The 22,210-nt window shown below is 41.2% G+C and overlaps 1 protein-coding gene across 11 annotated transcripts in view; it reads left to right on the top strand.

Annotated features, from left to right (window-relative positions):
* The window catches only part of TBXAS1 (thromboxane A synthase 1), a 237,370-nt gene that overhangs the window by 167,365 nt on the left and 47,795 nt on the right, over window positions 1-22,210 (top strand). For all 11 annotated transcript variants that reach the window (XM_064737262.1, XM_064737271.1, XM_064737289.1 and 8 more), the window contains one exon: window positions 5,304-5,612. In XM_064737262.1, coding sequence (XP_064593332.1) covers window positions 5,304-5,612 — 309 coding nt within the window. The remainder of the gene's footprint in view (window positions 1-5,303; window positions 5,613-22,210) is intronic.

Below are 22,210 nucleotides of genomic sequence, written 5' to 3'. Positions count from 1 at the left end.
TGTTTCTGGGCTCTTTTGAACTCAAAATGCAGATCTGAACTATCAGAGTGGTATAAAATTTGAGTATAATTTGCAGAAAACACGATTGAAATCAAATATTAAGAACTAAAATTCAAACTTGTATTTGGTAGTTTTCTTTAAGTAACTTTTTACTTCAGCTTGCAGAGAAGTTGAACAGCTTAATCCCTCTACCAAAAGGATGACCCTAGGGTCCCCTGGATCCCCAAAGCATGGTGAGTTTGCCAGAAGGTCAGCTGGCACATCAGCCTCAGATATGATTCCACAACTCCCTGTTCAGGAGGGAGGGAGCTGGAGCCATCCCTTGCCTGCTGTGAGAAAAGTCATGCTGCATCTCGTGTGTGAGTGGTACATCTCTCTCCTTCTGACAGCTGTGATGATGTGAGGAGGGGAGGTACTGAATTCACAGGCACCCCCCGATGAGGGGGAGAGAAATGGTGCATCTGACTTCATCTTATCAGAGGGTTAATTAATTAATTTATTATATTTTTTTATATTATATTACATTGTTATATTACATCTAAACTGAATCTGCTAAGCACTTAATTTTACCCCCCGATGAGGGGGAGAGAAATGGTGCATCTGACTTCATCTTATCAGAGGGTTAATGAATTAATTTATTATATTTTTTTATATTATATTACATTGTTATATTACATCTAAACTGAATCTGCTAAGCACTTAATTTTGCCCCCAACAGCACAGAATCTAGTGACTGTCAGCCGACAGTCCCGACACACACACGATAGGCCCTGACAGGCCAAGGAAACAAACCACCATCACTTTGGGGTAAACAGTCTCCGTATTGCATTCTCCTTTTGCACAAACACAGACACAGCAAATGAGATAAGATCCCCTGGATCCCCAAAGCATGGTGAATTTGCCAGAAGGTCAGCTGGCACATCAGACTCAGACATGAAACCACAACTCCCTATTCAGGAGGGAGAGAGCTGGAGCCATCCCTTGCCTCCTGTGAGAAAAGTCATGCTGCATCTCATGTGTGAGTGGTACATCTCTCTCCTTCTGACAGCTGTGAGGCTCAAGAGCCGTGATATGAGGAGGGGAGGTACTGAATTCACAGGCAATCCCCGACGAGGGGGAGAGAATTGGTGCATCTGACTTGATCTTATCAGAAGGTTAATGAATTACTTTATGATATTATTTTTATTATATTATGTTATATTGCATCTAAACTGAATCTGCTAAGCACTTAATTTTGCACCCAACAGCACAGAATCTAGTGACTGTCAGCCGACAGTCCCGACACACACACGATAGGCCCTGACAGGCCGAGGAAACAAAACACCATCACTATGGGTAAACAGTCTCCATACTGCATTCTACTTTTGCGCAACACAAGCACAGCAAATGAGATAAGAGTATTCTTGGGAAGAATTGTGCCTTGCTTTTCTCTGTGAAGGGAAATGTGGGGCTCTAAGGAGATGGGTTCTGGCGGCCTGGCCTTCCCTGGCGCCACGCGCTCGTTCCGCCTCCATGCAGGGCCAGGTGATGCCTAAGGAGACTAATGAGAGGAATGATACGGCCCAGAACACTGGTGTCAGGAAATATACTGCAAGGTGTCTATCTTGGGCAAGCTGTAAGCGGAGCTTGTCTTATTATATATTTCAGAGGGGATGTCTGTGTCACCTCCGAGTTAGACATTCGCCCTGTCCCACACTGCATTCAAATTACATGGGTTTTGTTCAAATCCTAGCTTTCCATTCAATTATCATTGGCCTAATGATGAGCTCTCTGTTGTACAGGGGCAAATCAAGAGTCCATCGCATTAGCACGCCATTCTTTTGTGGCAGGAATTTGTTTCTGAGGCCATTGTAACATAACTATGCAAGTGTCAGAGGACAGGATGGAGGCTATTATGGGCTTCTGCTTTTTGTGAGGAAAATCAAACAAATGTCCCTGATGGAGAAAGGAAGCCAGCAGCTGTATGTGATGACCAAAGAATGTTTTTGTGCAGTGGCACTGTAAGTACCTGGTCTGTTGTTAAATTAAGAAAAAAATGCAATTAAATTTTTTTTTTTTCCTTCTGCTGTCAGCTGAAGTGGAGGAACCTCCCCCCTCCCCTCTGTGAATTTTCATGAGATGCTTTTTCCTTATTTATAGCACTTAACAATCCAATTATATTTGGGTTTATGCTAGTATTTGTCTCTATTGCCATTGTTAGGTTTTGGAATCAGAGCAATTTTTCCATCCTGATGGCGCGGAAAAAAATATGTTTCGTTATGACTTGTTATAACCTTGGAAATCTTTTCTCTCGCTTGGGTTGAGGAGGATTTTTTATGTGGCACTCTATACTGATGCCTAAAGTGAAGCAGAGTAAAGCATAAGGAAGAGAAGATTTGCTGAAGTATAGCTCCTTCCACTGTGTAGAATTATCGTGGAAGAAAGCTTGCTTCTCTCTAATGTTATGCTTTTTTCCCCCCTACTATTATTCAAGTTGTTTTTACAAATGAATGTTGTTTTTGCAAGGTTTGTTTATGAAGCCATTGCTCTTAGCAACCCCTGCTCACCTGAGAGCAAGTTAGATGGCACAGATCAGGTATCCAGTTTTTTCTGGATAGGATGACCTTAAAAACAGATTCTGCAACAAGACAAGCTTTTAAATTCCTAACCAAATATATTACGTGAGTAATAAAAAGAGCTCCTCAAAATGGCCACAGAGGCATTTCAGAGCACATTCCTGGGAATATTCACTTGGGCTGGTATTCATTAAGTTTGCTTTCAGCAAAAATTCTCATGAATGAAATTTTATTCAGTAGTCATTATGATTATTACTTTGCTATCACAGCAATAACCCGATGCTTTGTATAAGGCCAGGACCTGATTTTGTTTAAGGCTGGAGAAACATCTTACAGGGTCTCCAGAGAGTGTATTGTCTAAATATAAGACCAGGCTCATCTAACAGCTCATGACTGGGAACAGCAAACCCTTAGAGGGCAATGAGTTTGTTTACAAGGAAATTCACAGTAGAGAAGGATGGATGCAGAACTACAGCAAATGTTACACCTTTTGAGCTGCAGGAGCCTACAGTGCTACAATTCCACTGAATAGGAATGTAATTATACATTTTTATGTTATAAAGGTAGTTTAGGTGATGGTGGCTAGTCTTGCAGATAAAGAGACTGTCTCTACAGATATGGTTCATTACTACTTTGAGTTGGTTTATCCACCCACTAATGAACACACTGGAACTGGACTCTCTTGGTTTTTTGGTTTTTTATTGTGGTTGTTGGTGGTTTTTTTACTGTTGTTGTTTCTTTTTTATTTTATTTGTTTATTTGTTTGGTTTTGGATTTTTTTTGTTGGTTGGTTTGGTTGGCTTTTTTTTTCTTGTTTGCTTGTTTTTTTCAATTTTAAAAATGGCCTAATAGAAATATATGTATCAGGGAAATCCCTGAAGCACAGGCTATGCCAAAGAGTTGGACTCTGAGCTGTGCAATACATGAACTCTCAGGATGAGAACAAACTTTTCCTTGCCAGAAAAATTAAACAGGATTTTGAGCTATTCACAACTGAAGTCTGCATGAAGTCTTACTTCCTCCAATCTACAGGAACATAATAGAGCAGAGGTATCCTATCATGCTGGTGGGAATTGTGCCTCAGTCTAGGCACAAGGAAGTGTTTTCAGAGCTGTAGCTCATTTGCAGAGCACGATGTCTGTAATGGTTTTTTGTGTGCCTTCACCTGGTGGAAAAGCACGTCTCCCTTGCCTTGGAGGTGATTCAGTCTGACTGGTGAATGTGCAGAGTCCTTCAGCATGCACTGGCTGCTATCTGGAGCATTCATTTTTGGGTGTACCAGGGTGCAAGATGCTCATTGGGTACAAGGAAGGCATAATGGAAGGGGTCTTTGGGATGGAGGGAAGGAGCTGCTAAAGAGGACCGGTGCCAATCCCTTGTGTTATTCATACCCCAAAATAACCATTCCTCTCTGCCTGTAGATCGATCAGAACAGTTTGTTGGCAGCAGAGCTAAGCACAGGACACTGAGTATTTCTCCTGTTTTCTTGTCTCATTCTCTCTTTTCCCATGTCATGTGAAAAATAAATAATCTGATTAAGTTGTCTGACATTTATAATTATTTACTTCTTCCTTACTCTTATCTTGTTTGCCTGTCCTTTTCTCTGGCCCTTCTTTTTTCTACTTTATCTCTCAAACATCAGATCCAAGAAATCATTCAAATGATTAATTTTTAACAGAAAAATACAGCTTACAGCATATTCTTTTCTTTTGAAGAAAAGCTTGGTCCCTTCTTTTGTCCATCCCACTGCACAAGTTGTCATATTCTTGCACTGCAGTCACTTCTAAGTCCTTGAGCTATCATGTATTCTGTTGGTATTTGAGGAATTGAAAATCAATCACACAGCCTTATGGCTTAGGTTCAGCACAATTCTATTATGCCCACTCGCAAAAGTCAATTCAAACCTTTTGGGTTATATTTCAAAGCCTAATCAAGCTTGCTGTCCACACTGGTTGGGAGTCAGCTCACTCTTGGCCATAGGTCTGTTTATTAGGGCTTCTGTGTCAGAAATAAGTGTGAAAGAAACAGTTCTCATAACAGTAGGATCATTCAGTGGGCATTTTGCAAAGACAAACTGCCCAAACAGGTTTTATGGTAGGGGAATGCTTGTAGTTTTAATATGGTTCTGCAAATATGTTCTTAAAGAATTGTTTAAAAAAGACTATCTTGTTACAAGTGTTCATAACTGTACTTTCTCATAAAAAGATGTCTTGATTTACTGAGATTAGATTTCAGCCCTGTCACACTAAGCTAGCATAGAAAGTAATGTAGATGCAACCCTGAACTTAGATGGTGAGTTCCGAGCTTTGGACCATACCAACAAGTGAAGGTGGTGCATCCAAGCAGATGGACCAGCTCCTCCAAGCATGGTTTGTGCTGCCTCCATCTGGAGGCGCACATGGAGCCTGCATGTACCGTGTCTATGTCAGTCCCCTGATTCCCAGCAAGTTCCAAGATCTCAGCCTAAATATAAAAGAGTTGGCCATTAGCAATGCTCTGTGGAGGGTACATAACATACCTCTTGTGAATTGGGGGCAGATCAGTCTCATCTCACTGGGAAGAAAGCAATGACAGGCTGTTAGTTACGGCATTTCCAGCTGATTTACAGAAGCCTCCTTGTTCACTGAAAGGCTGGTGGCCATTCTGTAGGAGCCAAGCATGCACTATAAATAGGAAGTAGCTCTCTGCTTCCATCCCCCATGGAAGGCATTGCTCTGTGACCCATCCCTCATTTTCCTTGTTCTGCAGAGGCGCAGAGATTTTCTCCAGTGGATGCTTGACGCCTGCGACTCAGCCATGGCAGCTGGGTGCTCGGGTGTGCTCAGCCCATCTGCTGCTCCCAGACAGGATGAGGCGCCTCTGGCTGGCACAGCCCCATCTGAAAAGGCTCAGAAGATCCTGACAGAGGATGAGATAGCAGGCCAAGCTTTCCTGTTCCTGATTGCTGGCTATGAGACCACCACGAGCACGCTGTCCTTTGCCACCTACTTGCTGGCCACCAACCCGGAGTGCCAGGAGAAGGTGCTGCGGGAGGTCGATGAGTTCTCCGCAAAACATGTGAGTATGAGGTGCTGCTCTCGGGCTTTGTGCAGGGAGCACGGCCATGGAAATGTATCAACACAAGAGATGGCCTAGAAACTTTGTGTCGTAGCGAATGCTTAACCTTAAAAAAATATTTTACATTATTGAAATCAACCAGCTGTTGTCAGGCTCTAAAACGAACACATTTCTGCATTTTTCCTCTTGTACAAATGCTTCTACTGTTTTTGTGGTCAGTTTTATTTACTGGTCTTTGCAGGAGCATAAATAGTGTCCTTACAAATCCTAAACTTCAAAGTTTTGTTTTAAATGTTATTTTTTTTTCTTCTAGCAGCAGAATATATGTGTAAGCTTAAAAAAAAATAATGGTATCAAATTCTCTTATATGTGTTCAAATGACTTTTCCACTATCTGTATGTACCAAGGGCATTTTTGTTTCCGGGAGCTGGAGTTACTTACTTGTTTCATTCCTGCATGGCAGGCCTAATTGTGCCCTCATGTCTGGTGAGTTCAGCTGACTTCCTTAAGGCCTGCCAAGGTGTGAAGGTGCAGCTTGGCCTGGGGTGTGAGCAGTTTACTGGGTAATGCTGGGGGCAGAGTTGCACACAGAACCCCCTACTATTCAGCCCCAAGGAAAATATGGTTAATCTCCTCATCAGTTCCTGAAAGCTGACAGCCTAGGAAACCAAAGGGGAATTGCTGGGAGAGCTATCCTACAGGATGGGTGTGTGATATCATTCATATGACATCTTTCTGTAGATAGACATGTGAAATAGTAAACATTTCCATGAAAGTGTGTAGAGATCTGAGTGCAATCAGTCATTATCTGCATGGTTCCTTAAGGATGTTCCATGTAGGAAGTCCATGGACAAGAAGTGTCCTCCTGTAGGCAAAGACTCATCATCCAGCACAGGTGGTAGTGGGGACTGTTGGGTACATCCTCTAAGCACCTCAGGAGTTTATTCTGGGGTAGTTAAAGACTAGCTCTCTGTGTACCAAATTTCCCTTAGGAGTTGGTCTGGTCCAGTTCCAGTTAAAGGAGCCCTTGCTGTGTACTTGGAGCCTGCAGTGTGAGTCAGTGCAAGAGGTTCACATGTGTGTGTGATTCTGGTTCAAGCTGGAGAACTAAATGGACCCTGGCTTGTGTATGGTCTGACTGAGCTGCCATTCACTATTAGTAATGTTTCAATAATAATCAATATTAGTAATGTTTCAATAATAATCCAATTCAAACTTTTAATTCTTGACTCTCTTGGTTGTCTATGAATATTTTGTCAATAATTTCAGTTTTTGCACTATCTAGGAGGGGTTATGAAGCTAGAGACACTTGTGGCAGTTTCCCTAGTCAATGCAGAGAGTTTGCACTCAAATTAATTTCTGCTCTGTACAAAGTCTGTATGAGGCTCAACTCAAACTGGTGTCCTCATCCCAAACCATGCTGTCTCATGTCACATATTGATTGGAAGGACCTTTCAAATAAATTCCCTGTACTTTCTGAATTGTCAAGTTTAGCTTTAGATGGTGCATATATGGCTGTATGGCCAAGGAGAAGAGAGGGAGAGAAGGATAATGATTCATCTGCAGTCCTTGATAACAGGAAATTTGTAGATCTGATCTGTGCAGCCCCATCCTTCAAAAGATTTCCTTTTATAAACAGTTCACGATTGGCAGGGGGGCAGGAGGGGGCAATACACTGCTCAAGGAGCCCATCCCAGAATAAGGGAAAGGGTGCAGCAGTTCAGTCCCCTCAGTGACTGCAATTAACTACTTTTAGCCTAGAAAATAAGATCTATGTGAACGGTTTGCGAGTTACGGGAGCAGAGCTATTTTAGAACTGGGTATATATAGATGCTGTGTTCAGTTGTCATGCAAGAGAGAGGAAGGGAGGGATGCAGAAGCTATAGGCTCAGTTAGTTATCAAGTCAGTTGCTAAGAAATTTGATTAGGTTATTGCTTGTACTCAGCACATCAGCTTTGCTCTGATCAAGGTGCTCTGCAATTTTCACAAAGGAAGGGCTTTAGAAGGCCAAAACATGGGGAATGGTACAGTCAGATTGTTTTGACATGTAGTGGAAGACTGTTTTGATTTGCAGATATGCAAGTATTCAACACAGTACCCTCTTCAGCCAAATTTATACTCAGGTAATTATAACTACAAAATGTCCTCTACCTCGTCCCCCTTCTGTCCTCCATCCATTTCAGTTGGCTGATGCAGCATGTTTTATTGCCCTAATCTGTGGAGTGGAGCTGCAGTCTGATTTTACAGCAGCTGCTGTGTATCATCCCAGAGATGATTGTACTTTGGTGGTGGACAGAGTGATTTATATACTCATTTACCAAAGTTTATAAAGACGTGTGAGAGCCGTCTGAGAAAAGGTGCTATAAATGACAGGCACAGCTCCAGCTTTTTGGCACACCAGTCAAAAACACAAAGCACGATGACCTTGTAATGGCCAGTAATGGAGCAAGGTTGGGCCATCTGGGCATACAGCAATATTTTGGTGGCTCAGGGTGTTGTACTTGAGGACAACCCTGCCTTTGCTGAGATTTTCATTTGTCTGTCTTGCACAGTGGGCACGTTGGGAGAGCATAAAGGGGGTGGAGAAAGCTGAGAATGCTGTGTTAGAGATCCCTGGACAGTCGTGGTGCAGACTGCTGCAGTGTGGTGCAGAAACACCAAGCTAGGTGCTGCAAGTGTCTAGTCCCAGTGCTGGGAGTCTGATACCCAGAGGAGACAGGACCATGTTATCCTGCTCTGTTGTGTCCAGCCAAGTTTGTTTCAGAGCTGTCTTGGGAGGTCTCACTGCCAATCTCTTCCGCACAGCCTGTGGAGATGGCACTTCCAGGCAGGTGTCCTCAGAAAACAGTGTCTGAGTGAGTCATGGGTTGTCATCTTTTTACCTCCAGGACCATCCTCATCTGCTTGCTAAAGGACATTTTAGGTCTTTTCTTGACTGACAGCTCAGTGCTGAGACTTCATGGTGTCTCTTTGCCTCAGAGTGAGAAGAGGCACCTGTCCCATTTTAGAGTCTGGCAGGAAGGAGAAGTCCCTGGCCTCAGTTATTGTAGAGGACAGGACATTGCTCTCTCACCTCTATCTGGGTCTTTAGGGTGTAGGGAAAGGGCATGCAGAACTTTTCATCTCTGGGGAAGCAGGGACACAAAATACTGAATGGTGATTACTTGTCACCACACACTGCATCTTCCCATACTACTTTTGAATCCCTGTGTGTGTTCCAACTGTACTGGAAAAGACAAGCAAAATTCTTCTAACACACAAATAAAAATTCAAATTATAAAGACTTTGACCTGACCCTCTTCATAAATCCCTTGGGAGTGTAGTGTGTGCCCTGTGAAGGGCAATCTGCTAAAAATAAGATGCACCTATTTGCTGCAAGCTTGTTGCTGGGTGTGCAGCTTGCTTTGATACCATGAAAGCAAAATAAACAAGATGAAAAGAGAGTTAAATATGAACTAGTGGGGGCAGGACGCCTACCTCTGTGTCTGCATAAAATAATATTGCTTTCTGCAGAGACCACAGATCTGGGACAGCTGAGAGGGGTCAGATCCTCAGATGAGTTAAATTGGTACATGTTTGATATTGGTACAGGTATGGTGATATGCATCAGCTGAGAAGCAAGTCTGGTATGTACCAGTAAGGCAGGACATGGGGGAAAAAAAGAGAAAGGTTGCTATTTCAAGACCAGATTATTTTTACAGCGTTTGTGGCTAACCATCCTTGAACTGTTAGAGGCTATACAGTTGTGAAAGAGATGTTTTTTACCAACATTCACCAAGTGAGAAAGAATGCACCCATGGTCTTCAACTCTCCCTTTCAGTCAAAAATGATCCCTGTGCAGAGGTTTTAAACAGCCCTTCGCAAGAAATATTTAGGAACAGTTTTTGCACATGTGACTGATTATATTATTATATTATAAAAGCAAGTTGATTTTTGTATGTCTGTGCGTGTGCTTAGTAAAACCATAGAAATCCTGGAGCACACACATTCATTTTGAGCATATGAACACTTGCTTCTGAGTGCCACTGTGTGCTCTGACCTGCTCTGTGTGTTTTGTCCTAAGCCTCAGAGCTTAGGGCATGAAAAATTGCATCTTCCATGCTGGGGATTCCCCTAATGTGAGGCCTCTCTTTTTTCCTCTATTCCCATTTTAGCATTTAAAAATGCTAAAATCTCTCTCCCTTCCTTGTCCCTGCTCTCAAGCCTGAATCATTGACAATTATAATTTATTTTTTTTGTGTTGTTGTTTTACTGGACTGCACAATTTTAGACAGAAAGAGTAATGTCACAAAACAGAGTGCAAAACCATAGGTGACCAAGCTGACTTCTCATAAGAAGTTATTTGTTACCCTGAGGTGGAATGTGGTGAGTGGGTGTAGGTATGTGCTCCTGATCTGTTGTAAAGTAAACACATCAGGTTAAACCAGTGAAACTAGGTTATTTTCTTGAGGGGGAAAAGCCAGCATGCTAAGGAGGGCAAAAGAGGTATGAGAATGATCTTCTCTGTCTTCATGCAATAAAGAAATCCATACCTGATGGTGCAGAGCATAGAAAAGCCTGGAGCAAGAGCTCCCTGAATTCCAATCTCACCTTCAGGAATAATTTCCTGCCTATTCTCAGTAATAGCCAAGCCTTGCATTAACTAATGGGTAGTCTTGGTGCTACAGTTTTGGGGGATTTTTAGCTCATATCTATAAAAACATGACATTACTTAAAGAACCACAGGGAAAAACTTGCACTGAACATTACAGAACCTGAGATGTGTTTCTGCACTGATATGTGAGGCTTCAGGTCTGGTGAAGGACAGAGTAGCAGCTCACTGCTCCTTGCTGCTGATGCCTAGGAATACTTCCAGGAGCCCTGACAAAGGAGAGGGAGAGCACAGGAGTCAGGAGAAGTGAATACATGAAAGAGCAGCCATTACCATAAAACATCCATTGGAGACTGCAAGACTAACAGTGTTTTCCATTCTATTTTAAAAAAGCTTTGTACTACTCTTACTTATCACTGCTTGATATGACATTTAGAAACATCAGTGTGAGAGGAATGAAGAATAGGATAAGACACAGCATGTCTCTACTCCATCAAATTTCCTATCCACACAAAGTACTAGTGTAACAATTCAGTGCTGGTGTGACTTATCAACATTTTCATCTCTGTCTAGAGATTGTGAAGTTTAAAGAAGCTTCAAGGTCCTGCCATACTGTCTCTCTATTTAAATGAAGACTTGGAGATTTTCCTTTGATATAAAGACATCTTCCTGTTCCTATGAGGACTTGGTTTTGTATAGCTTTAGGACCCAGGAGTATTTTCAATATGTTTTATTGAAAATATTGACCAGACTGTTTCATCTGAACTTTCGTGTCAAAAATATTGAATGATGCTACTCCAAAATCATTGCAATCCATAGTTTGGTTTATGAAACAATACTGATTAATTCCTTTTTAACTGCTCTGTGTAGTGAGTTGTGAATAGCCCAGGTTGAACTGGACTGATGCATAAACTCCTCATTTGTGATTGATAATTTTGGGGCTGTAATTCATCAGACATACTGGGTGTGGCAGTTGCTCATCTGGAGTTATTGTCTTCACTGACTTGAGTGGAATTGTACTAAACTTTACACTGGCTTATGATTCTGTTCTTCACACTGAAAAGCTCCTTCACTAATACCTCTGCAGTCTAATGGAGATGTCTTCTTGAAAAGGGATTTTGCCATTTCAAAATTTTCCCTTCCCATAAAATTTCCAGAGTAGAGAGAGGTAGGACCATTTTTTTTGGTGTTTCTGTGCCTGATTGAGTGCTTTAGATTTTTAAGCAATCTATGCAGAGAGTCTCCTTGGTAGCACAGACGGTTTTCTTTGAGCATTAGTGGAAATGAGAGGTGAAAGTCAGAGAGATGTCGCTGTCAGGGAATTACTACAACAATTTGCATGAGTTTGGTGCCTTTCATGCAGTATCTCAAGGCTTTGTGCTCTCTGAAGCTCCCAACTACAGAGACTGAGCTTCACTAAGGAAATATTGCTGACAGTGAAGGCTTGCATTTATCAAGGGAGACTGAATTGTAAATAGTGTGCAGAAAAAAAGTCTACAGAAGAGAGTTGCTGTTACACATGCATACACATACACATGCAAAACATACAGAGCCAGGAAGCACAAACAGTATTGGTTGTTGTTGCTGTTTATTCTCTTGAATGAAATGACACTCTTTGATTGCTCTGTTTGTTTAAGAAAGTGTTGCAGAGTCTCCCATCATTTATGAATGTCAGCTGTCAGCACTTGTTTTTTTTTTTAACAAATAGAGAAATGCTTTTAAACTTGTAGAGACCGAGTACTGTTAGGTTCTATTTCTGCAGTTCTTCATGCAGTTGCTCAATGTCTGAAATCAGTTATTTATCTTCGTCCCATTGTGCTTCTGTACATACCAGTCAAAGGTTGCTAAGTTAGGAGAAGACAATAAGCCTTTCCCCACATTTCTCCTCTGCTGTAAGTATCTAGAATATATTGATTTGAAATGCAAGCTTTGGACTCGAGAGACGCAAAGTCACTTGTCTTGGACAGAGATTGTTTTGACTTCTAACTCTTAAGGAATGTCAGCCACTTAAGCACCTTTGAGACTCAGGGCTTTGTTATCTCTATCATCTCAAGCCTCTGCTGTATAAGGAGAGGTATCATGAGAAAAGCCTTGAGTCCAAGCTTGCCACGTGTTTGTCCACTTTGCTCCAAACCTGTTCCCAGGCTCAAATGCTGAGGGGAAGCACCGAGGTGGAAAAGCTTGGGCTCAGTTTTCTCACTGTGCAAGCCTTAGAAGATATCTCTTTGCCCAGGCTGCTTTCCACTCCAGGCACCCTCCCAACAGAGAAGTCAGAGAAGGTGTCCTGGAGGCCTATCTGGAAGATCCATGTTGCTTGTTCCTGTGCTTTGTAGGGCAGCCACAGTCACCCTTTGTCTGAAGCATGAGCAGCCAGGAGCTGCATGAGAGCAATTCTCCTTGCTTGCTTGTGTTTGTAGTTCTTACACTGTACCTGCAGATGCCTGCTCTTCAAAGGAGATAAAGACTTTCAAAGACAGTTAAGCCTTTCTTGAGAGTCAGCCTATTTATGATGTGCAAAGAGTTGAGTTAAACAATTGGTGAGTCTGGTTTGGCTTTGCTTTGTTGGAAAGCCTACTGTTAGCTTATAGGAACAAATTTCACGTTTCAAACCCCGGTTATATCTTGACATTGTACTTCTTCCTTGACTTTTCCAAACCTTACTTCTTTCCTAGGAAATCCCTTTTCACAGCTGAGAATAGGTGATTCTATGTGGCCTGGAATGAGGTGTTGTTGAGATGATTAATGTACCTTTATTTCAAGGAACTTCTTGTTGTTGTTGACACTGCAGAGTTCATTTAACCCTTTTCACCCAAGAAAAAGAAATAAAGAGGAAAGAGAGGAAAAAAACCCTTTTATTTTTCCATTTGTTCAGGCCTATCAGTCTCTTTTCCATGAAGACTAATTTGTCTTTTGCTTGCAGTGTCACATGTTGCTCAGTGACTCTGCCTTATTGCTATTCTTGAGCAAAATTGAGTCTCAGGTAATGTATGCTAGACAGATATTCATTTTCACCCCTGAATTTTCTTGGTATTTTGCCATCCTCATAATAATTGACCCACTATCACTGCTGCAGGGTTCATGTTAAAGAATAAATTTTTCTACTGACATGGAACATTTAATGGCAAAGATGTTAATAATGCAGCACTTTAAATGTGATTAGACAGATTTGTTTAAAAAGAAAGTAAAGGGATGCATCTTCCATGTCTTTCTATTCCTTGTCCCCCTCCTTCCCCCCTTACATTTCAGGCTTTTATGGAGAAAAGAGTATATTTGCTTTTAATTTAAGGAAAAAATATGACTGCTGAGCAAGAAACTGGTTACAATTTTCTTCAGGATTCATCTCCCAACTGCCCCTGTATATGGTTATATGGTTGTATATATATATGGTTGTATATATACAACACCTGTATATATATATGGTTGATTAGCTTCCTTCAGGAATAAAGTAAGCCAAATAATATCAAAGCAATGTCCAATAAATTTATATATTCATATCAGTGTTAACCTTTCAGCTGCAGATAGGTAACATCATAGGGTGCAGGGTGGAACATTGTCACAGGTAGAATTGGTAGATCACATTTTTGCACTGGGCAGTTGAGCCTTGTAGAAGGAAACAAGGAGATAAGCTAAACCACAGAAAATATCAGCACTGCTCCTCTCCATGACATTGGGAGGGACATTCTCTCACCAGGCAAGCCATATGGTAGGAAAAGAGGTGAACATGCCATGATTTCTCAGGAATGGGGATGCCTTCACAGGTGTAAGTGCCTGTTCTTTGAGTGGCAGCTTGTCTTTCCCTCAGGAGTTTCTCAATGTGAAGTAGGAGCGCAGAAGGATATTATACTATTTTTTGTTTGTTTTGTCATGGAAGTTAGGCGCTGAAAGTTTCCATAAGTTATGTGCTGCTGTATCATAAATACTTAGCAAAGAAAGAGAACAGCTATCAATAGGCACAACCTCAGTGCAAAAAAATTAGAAGAGCTAAACCATCTGGGCCTTAAAAGAACTTAAAAATGAGAGAGCGTGGCTTTGGACATGTGTGTCAGGACCCCAGACTGTGTCTCAGCATTAGCAGTCAATTGTATTCATGAGGCAGGAACTTGTCCCCTGGGAAATATTAAATACTAAGCTAAGCAGAGAAGCATTTTCAAGCTGTATGTTAGTTAACAATCATTTGGGATGAGACCCCTCTGTGTTGCCAGACTGAAAGGCAGATTCTCCAGGGCATGAAGGTGTTGGCCCAGCCCTGGCATCCTCATCTGCTGCAGCAATCTCCACTGAACTCTCAACTTCTGAGAGGCTTTCAAGACCAAGGGGTAGAATCTTGCTTTAACAGCATTTTACCTTGTAAGGACAAGAGTGTCTCTTGAGATTTCTGAAAGCAAGTGCCACTTTCATGATAGGGATTTTCCATGGGACCTTCTATGAGTGCCTGTAGTGACAGGACAAGTGGCAATGGCTTTAAACTGAAAGAGAGTAGGTTTAGGTGAGATTATTTACTCTGAGGGTGGAGAGGCACTGGCACAGGTTGCCCAGAGGAGCTGTGGATGCCTCATCCCTGGAAGTGTTCAAGACCAGGCTGAATGGAGTTCTGAACAGCCTGGTCTAGTGAAGATTTTCCTGCTGATGGCAGAGGGGTTGGAATTAGATCAGCTTTAAGGTCCTTTCCAAGCCAAACCATTGTATGATTCTGTGGGCAAAGGAAGAGAAGGAGAAGCATTGGGTAACATAGATAAAACAAATCCTGTTTGTGCACCTGTGCTTGCATGAGAGAGACAAGGAGGGAGAGAATGAATGATGACTAAAGAAAAAAAGGTCTTTCATCTGGAAGTTTCACACAGATTCCTGAATTGCAGGTATTAAATGCATAAGGTGCAAAAGTTGAGCTGAGGAGAACACATGCTTAATTTATTAAGAAACAGCAAATCCCCAGCAGCAACCAAGAAGAAATTAAAATTGTATTCATCATATTCATAGCTTAAAAATGATCGTAGCTTATATGAATGTGAGGTCAAAATGGAATTTTTCCTCCAGGTATGTACATAAATTAGGAAGCATTAATAGGAAGCAACAGTCCATTTATTTGTCAATAAGCATTTGAAGTGAAGGCTGAATGAGCTGGTGCCAGAAGGACTGGAAACTAGTTTGCATTTCATGATTATGTAAAGCAGTTTTTTGGTAGACTGAACTTCTTGTGACCTCTTCTCCCTTTTTTCCCTTTTTTTTTACCACCCTAGCAGAACATATGTATTTAAATAATTTCTATTTCTTACAATATAATTTTGCTATTTTTAATCAGCGTGAGATGGCTTTTGTATTGTTTGCCCTGGTTCATCTTATGCTTTTCTTTTAACATGGAAAGAAAGGAAAGGTGGTGTTTCTGGGTGTGCCCTTGCTCTAGAAATGTGGTGGTCTTCCAGTGATATGAGTGAACATTTCCTTACTTAACCACATTGAAAGATTGGTGCAAAGGGAGTAGTCAGGAAAACACAAAGGAATGTAGGAAACACATCCTGTCTGAAGACTGCTCCATTTCAAATCAGTTAATATATTTTCCTCTGTCACAGAACAATTTTTCATTAATATTTATTGAATGGGTCAGGCTTGAAGGGACCACAGGGGGGGCTCTGGTCCAGCCCCCCTGCTCAAGCAGGACCATCCTAGAGCAAGTGGCACAGGATTGTGTCCAGATGGTTTTTGAATATCTCCAGCGAGGGAGACCCCACACCCTCTCTGTGGAATCTGTTCCAGTACCTGGTCACCTGCACAGTAAAGAAATTCTTCCACAAATTCAGGTGGCATTTCCTGTGCATCAATTTCTGCCATTGCCTTTGTTTTCCTTTTGTTATTGATGTATTTGAAAAAGCCTTTCTTGTTGTCCTTGACAATCTTGGCCAGATTTAATTTTGGCCCCCAGATGGACTTTGGCCTTCCTTGTCTCATTTCTACTTTGATAATCTCTTTATATTCATTCTAAGTGGCTTGACCCTGGATCTCCTGTATATTTTCTGCTTGAGAAATGAAAAGAGTTCTATATTAATCCATGTGGGTCTCTTGCCCCCTTTGCACAATTTCTTGTTCATTCAAATGCATCATTCTTGAGCCTGGAGGAAGGGATACTTGTAACCCCTCTTTCCTGTGGGGCCTGTTCCCAAGGGATCTTTCCAAGAAGATGCCTGAAGAGGCTGAAGTTAGCTGTCTGTGGTTGTAATCTTACTTATTACTAACTAATTTGATGTCTGGTTTTCATAGGACAGGTTATGGGACTTTTCCAAAATCAAATCCTTTAAAGCAACAAAATCCAGCCTGTATGTCAGTGTAACTGGTCATGTTTTGAATGTTTTGATCAGTGCCCCACAAGGGTTTCTATGCAAGCAGTATGGCCAGAAGTGGAATTTCACTGCTGCAGTAGCTGATGGGATGGGCATTTGGGGCCTCAGTCAGGGGAGACTTCAAACTGTTCTACACTGGAAATGCCAGTTGTTTGTATGGACTGGAATGTTGGGCTTTTAACCAAGACCGAGTAGATAAATAGATGCTTGCATGTTTACCATCCTTAGTCAGGGCTCAGATGTAGTGAGCCTGAGAGCTCAATTACTTTCTCAGTCCAAGGAATTATCCTCCCTGGCTGTCACTGAGGCATGGCACATTAAGGCATGGTGTGCAAACAATTCACTCTTTGGCCCTGTTGACTAAATGTTTTCCGCCTGTATGGAAACTGTGTTTTCAGAATTCAACAAAATATTAGTATTATTTTATATGTAAAACATTCTGCTTTTACACACATCTAAAAAAATGGATTTCAGAAAAAGACTATTAATAAGCAGGAGGGAAAAAGATTTCATTTTTTTGCTTGTTTTTTAATGCTTTACATACTATCAGGTTTAAAAATGTAATACAATAAGATGATTTTGATCTTCTTCAATAGAGGTTTTGAATAAACTTTAATATCTTTTTCAATACTCCTAGCTACGCTTTAAATTTAAAGGAGAAAATCAAGAAGTCAAAAACTTGTGAACATGGGGCTATTATCCACAAACCCTTGGTGCTGTTGTTGATCTAAATGAAGGAAAGAGGAAGAAACAAGATGTCAGAAAGTCAATGCATAGTGAACTGGAACAAAACACTTTTAAAAGCTTTATCTTTTTGGAACTTGTTTCATCCAAGTTCATGTGCGCTCAGGATACAATAAGAAGATGATTTTGTGCAGTCATGAATTTAGATTTAATAGCTTGATAAGTAGAGAACTTTACAGATAATTTCGAGGTGCTAATCTAACCTTGCTGTGCCTTTAATCTTTTGGCATTCTAGAGAGCGTAAAAAACAAAAGCTGACTGTTTTAATATCACAGAGTAGTCATGGAGAAAAATTTTCTCCATCATAGCAGTTTTTAAATAAATTATTACTTTTTTTTCCCTTTGGTGGGGAAAAATAATGCGACATGGATTTAAACAGAAGTGAATTTACTAAGTGTCCTGCATCTTTCTCTCTTGTTAATTAGTAACAGTCAAACGCTCTTGTTCTGCAGACAGTGACTACAAAGAAAAGGATAAAGAACTTGGGAAAGATTCTAGAGCTGAAATAATTAGGCAATTTATCATTCAGGGTAATTGGACTTTTACAAAGCAGCATTATTTACCATAGGTTTCCATTTCTTCTAACTGGTTGTGAAAAATACAGCTACATTGATTGGGAAATGTTCTTAGTGCTTTCTTTTTCCAATATGCATTGTGCCAGGGACATTCAGTTCAAAGTGTGGTGTTCCTCCCAGTGATTTCTTTTCCCTCAGTGATCTTCAGAAGCAGCCTTCAGCTTCTAAAACCTCAAACCAAAATTAGATTAAAGTGCCCAGTATGGGGTCAGAAATGGGAGGGAAAGAGAGAGGGGTTTCCACTGAGGAATTTTCACTTAACAAACGAAAGCCTTTGCTTTGTTTCAAAGAAAAAAATTGCAAAGTGGAGGCACATCTTAATCACATCGGTAGCCAGCTGAGATGTTTATGCTAATTTCCAAAGGTATGTAAGTATAGGAATCGGGGGGTCCAAAACTCCTGCCTCTCTAATGTGAAAAACACAAGCATTTAAGCACCACCAGCAGACAGCTCTGATGTTGTTTCAGCATCAGGGAAGATGGGGGAGTAGTCACAAGGGGTTACTTGAATTTCACTGCACAATTTTCAGGCTGTATGAATGCCCCTTCACCCAAAGGTGAGTTTTTTCCACTGTTTTTCTGGGGAGGAGGGCACATCTACTCTTTTGCAGTTTGTTGAATTACAGCACTCTCCCAGCTTTGTTCTGTTCCCTTCCACTCTAGAAAAGTACATCTTCACAACCAGCTTTTCTTGTGATGTGTGTTCCAGAAATGTTCAAACTCCTTGGATTTCACCTCCGAAGTCTCTGAATGTGTTTACCCCAAGGCTGGCTTTCTGCCAGACCCAGAGCATCACAAACTGCTCCAGCACATCTTGCTTTGAGCTGTGGGTACTTTGTGGTGCTGGCATCCCAGTGTTCAGATACATGTCACCAGGCTTTAGGGCAAGGAAATCAAGTTGTGGAAGGAGTTATTATTTAGAAGTGATCTTGCTCAACGTGTCGTAGAAACCAGCCAGCAGAGCTCCCTGCTGGGAGGAACATTCACTGGGGAAATACGATGATGTTTAAAAGCATTTTACTCCCTGCCTGTGATAAATTCACAAATATGCACTGCCAGGCTGTCTTAGGTGGGTGCTGAAAACATGCTTTAAGTGGCACAGCTTGACACCAGTTGTATGGGTGTCTTCAGATAGTGTCACAGGTTGTGTTGTGCGGATTTTCCCCAACAGCTCGTTAATTTAAAACTTTTGTATGGGTTTGATACCTTCTGTAATAAGAAAGTCATGACTGCCAACAATTTTCTATGGAAATTTGAGGAGCAAGAAGTAGTAGTTACCTAAAATACTGCCTGTTGTCTGAGCAAGCTCAATGTGAGACAAAATGCACAATCTGGGTGCAAACCAGGCATGCTTTATCCCTTGCCAAAGGAGCGTTTGAACTCCCCTACTGAAAGGTGCGCCTCTGTGGATGTGGCCATGTTGTCAGCTGAGAAAGATGCCAACATTTGTCAGATTTTGTGCCATGTCATCATTTGCTGGCTGTTTACATTGCTCACCTGGGGTGAGTCGAGCTGCTGGCTGAAATTTCAGGGTTGTTTGGATTGGAGCCAAATGTCTTTGAAGTGACCCTACTTACTTACAAGGACTGTGCACACTCTCCTTTTGCCCATCCCAGCAGGAACTGAGCAGCAGGACGTGGCTCCTGCTCTCACAGCTCCATGGAGCAGCCTGGACTGTGGCAGTCCCTCACCAAACTGTGTTTGCTGCACTGAGACGGTGCCTTGTGCTTCTTCTCCTTTGTTTTCCTTTTCTGATTGTTTTACTTCTTCCCTGAATGCACAGCTCTGTGCAGAGCGCTACCTTGACAAACCACTCTGCCACAGATGCTGTGCACAAAACCTTGCCAGTCACTTTGCACAGGGGCTGTAATCCTCCTGACCAGTCCCTCTGGATAAATATAACAAGCAGATAAGCTCCATTACAGAATCAAGTGATTGCTTTACCTACAGGTTTCAATAATGTTTAACCTGAGCAGTAACTGTCACACCACTGATTTTCTGTTCTTTAGATTTGGTAAGCTGGTACCACTTTAGCACAGCAGACTTGTGACAGCAGGAGCAAAGATACCCTATCTTTTCTAAATAGTCTAGGATATTTTAGCACTTTTCATTTGTTAATATCAAAATGGTACATAAATACTAACCTCTAAAACTACCTACAAGTCCTGTAATATTAATGGTACTGTTTCCTCAGGAGGCACAGACAATTTAAAAGTTCTGCCACGGGACATAGAGAACTCATAAAATACTATTTACATTTTCTGGTTAACTTACGTCCCACAAGAAATTCTTTGCAAGATCATCTGCTGTTTCCCCCATAGATATAAGTGAAAACACAGTGTTTTTCATCAAAGATCCAAAATTCAAAAGTCATCAGATCTGCTGAAGGATGCACAAACTGAAGGATGCACATGCATCACCCTCTGCAAGGACAGAAACACAAAATGTTTTAAAGAGTGCTTTGAGTACTCCCTGCTAAGCACATTCTTCTTCACTCTGCAGTGGGGGAAAAAGAGGTATTGTCTGTGAATTCATTAAATGATACATATTAATTTTAGGAATTTGTTACTGTGCGGTCTAATATTGTGTAAAACCAAAGACACAGGACTTATTTGTATTAATTAATCAGTGTATCTGTCAAAAACAAACAAAAAAAAAAAACAAAAAACAAAAAACCAAAACCCTCCCAAGTTGTTTTAATTGGGTGGCATAAAATGTCTTTCCTGACATCCTTGAAAATGAAGGATCCCAAGAAGAACAAGCAAAACAAAATGCTTTAGTAATCTTTTTAATTGTTCTCGTTCCATTGTTCCAAGTTCTGGTGTTCTAGAAATGTTAGGCAAAACCTTGCTTAACGTATTGTTTTCATATGACTCTGAAGGTTTCTACCTTTCACTCTAATTAAACATCTAAATCCTACAAACTGTATCCAGGGTAACTGCCAAGCCAGATTCTCAGTTTACATTTGTGTTCTCTTTCCTGTTCCTGTTATGGGAATGGACCATCAAGGTATGGGTACATCAGCCTCATCCTTCACCTGCAGCAGGGCTATAACATTGCCTCATTTCTGCTGTTATGTTTTACAAAAGAGGGCTTGCAACAGTGCTAAGGCCTGTTTCTGCTGCCTTGGTAGGACCTTAGAGAAACTGAGAATCAGGCTCCAAAAACACACCTCTTTGTTCTCACAGTCCAGTTATTTGATGGAAAGGAGCAATACTCTCATCATGTTGGCTAGGAGCACAAAGCAAGACCAGTTATTCAAAAAATGGTAAGAGAAAGACAAAGCAAAACGTAACACACTCCATTAAGTTTTCCTCCTGTACTAATGGGAAGAGCATGGATGTTTTTGTCATGCTGTGTACTGAATTTACCATAAGAAAAGTAATCCATGCAAAATAATAGCTTTTCTGATAGAAATTCAAGATGGAGTGGATACAATTTTTTGGATTTTTTTTTCTTTTTTTGTTCACACCGTCTACTTTCATAATCTCTTTTGGACTGAAGTAGGAACCTTGATAGAGAAATGCAGATAATGTGATTAAATTTTGGACCTTTCCAGAGGTAAATTTCACCTTGTGACATAGGGGTGCCTGTCGTTTAGAAAATCTGCAAAGACTTGACCCAAAGCCTTGGGAGGAGGTTGTTTGGGTTCAGAGCCTAACTGAGAGCAGGGTTGTGCTTTTACAATCAGTCAGGAGGCTGCTGTTGCTGGGCTCAGAGCTGCAGTTGTGCCATCAACCCCGGAGGAGCAGCTGCTCTGCTGCACACTCGGGCTGGTACTGAGGGGGAGTGAGAGGCACAGTAAACACACAGAGTAGCAGTAAATGACAAGAGGATATGATATGTAACATTAGCCAGGCTCACTGTTTGCTTAGGCTGTGGAATGGTCTTTTAAATCAATCTTTTATTATCAGTGGAGCCTTAGCAGTGCACTTAAATGAGAGAACAATGCAAGGACACAGAGACTTGGTGCTAAGTGAATGTCCTGTGTTCTTTCCTAGCTCTGATTTTACAAGAAAAACCATAGATAGATCCAGGCCAAAACATTCAGATGTGAACTTTTTTAATGTTTGTTGACCTTTGAAATTTGGCTCTGTTTTGATCCCCATTGCTGCTGTGTGGGTTCATCTCACCCCCAGTCCTGACATCCTGCATAAAAATAGCTGGGAATATGTCCTGCCCTCTTACCCGAATCTTTCTGGCAAACATTTCTCATGAATTTAGCACAGTTTTGTTTAATCTCTTCTCCTAAGTTAATTATCCTTCTCCAAAATAAAGATTAGGATATTACCTGTAAACCACAGTGATCACCTGTTAGTGTTTTCTTGTATTAAAACTGTTTGTTCCCAAAATGAT

The sequence above is a fragment of the Zonotrichia leucophrys genome, chromosome 1A (assembly GCF_028769735.1).
Source record: "Zonotrichia leucophrys gambelii isolate GWCS_2022_RI chromosome 1A, RI_Zleu_2.0, whole genome shotgun sequence".
NCBI lineage: Eukaryota > Metazoa > Chordata > Aves > Passeriformes > Passerellidae > Zonotrichia > Zonotrichia leucophrys.
The sequence above is the reverse complement of the archived record's forward strand: the minus strand, read 5'-3'. Positions and strand labels throughout refer to the sequence as shown.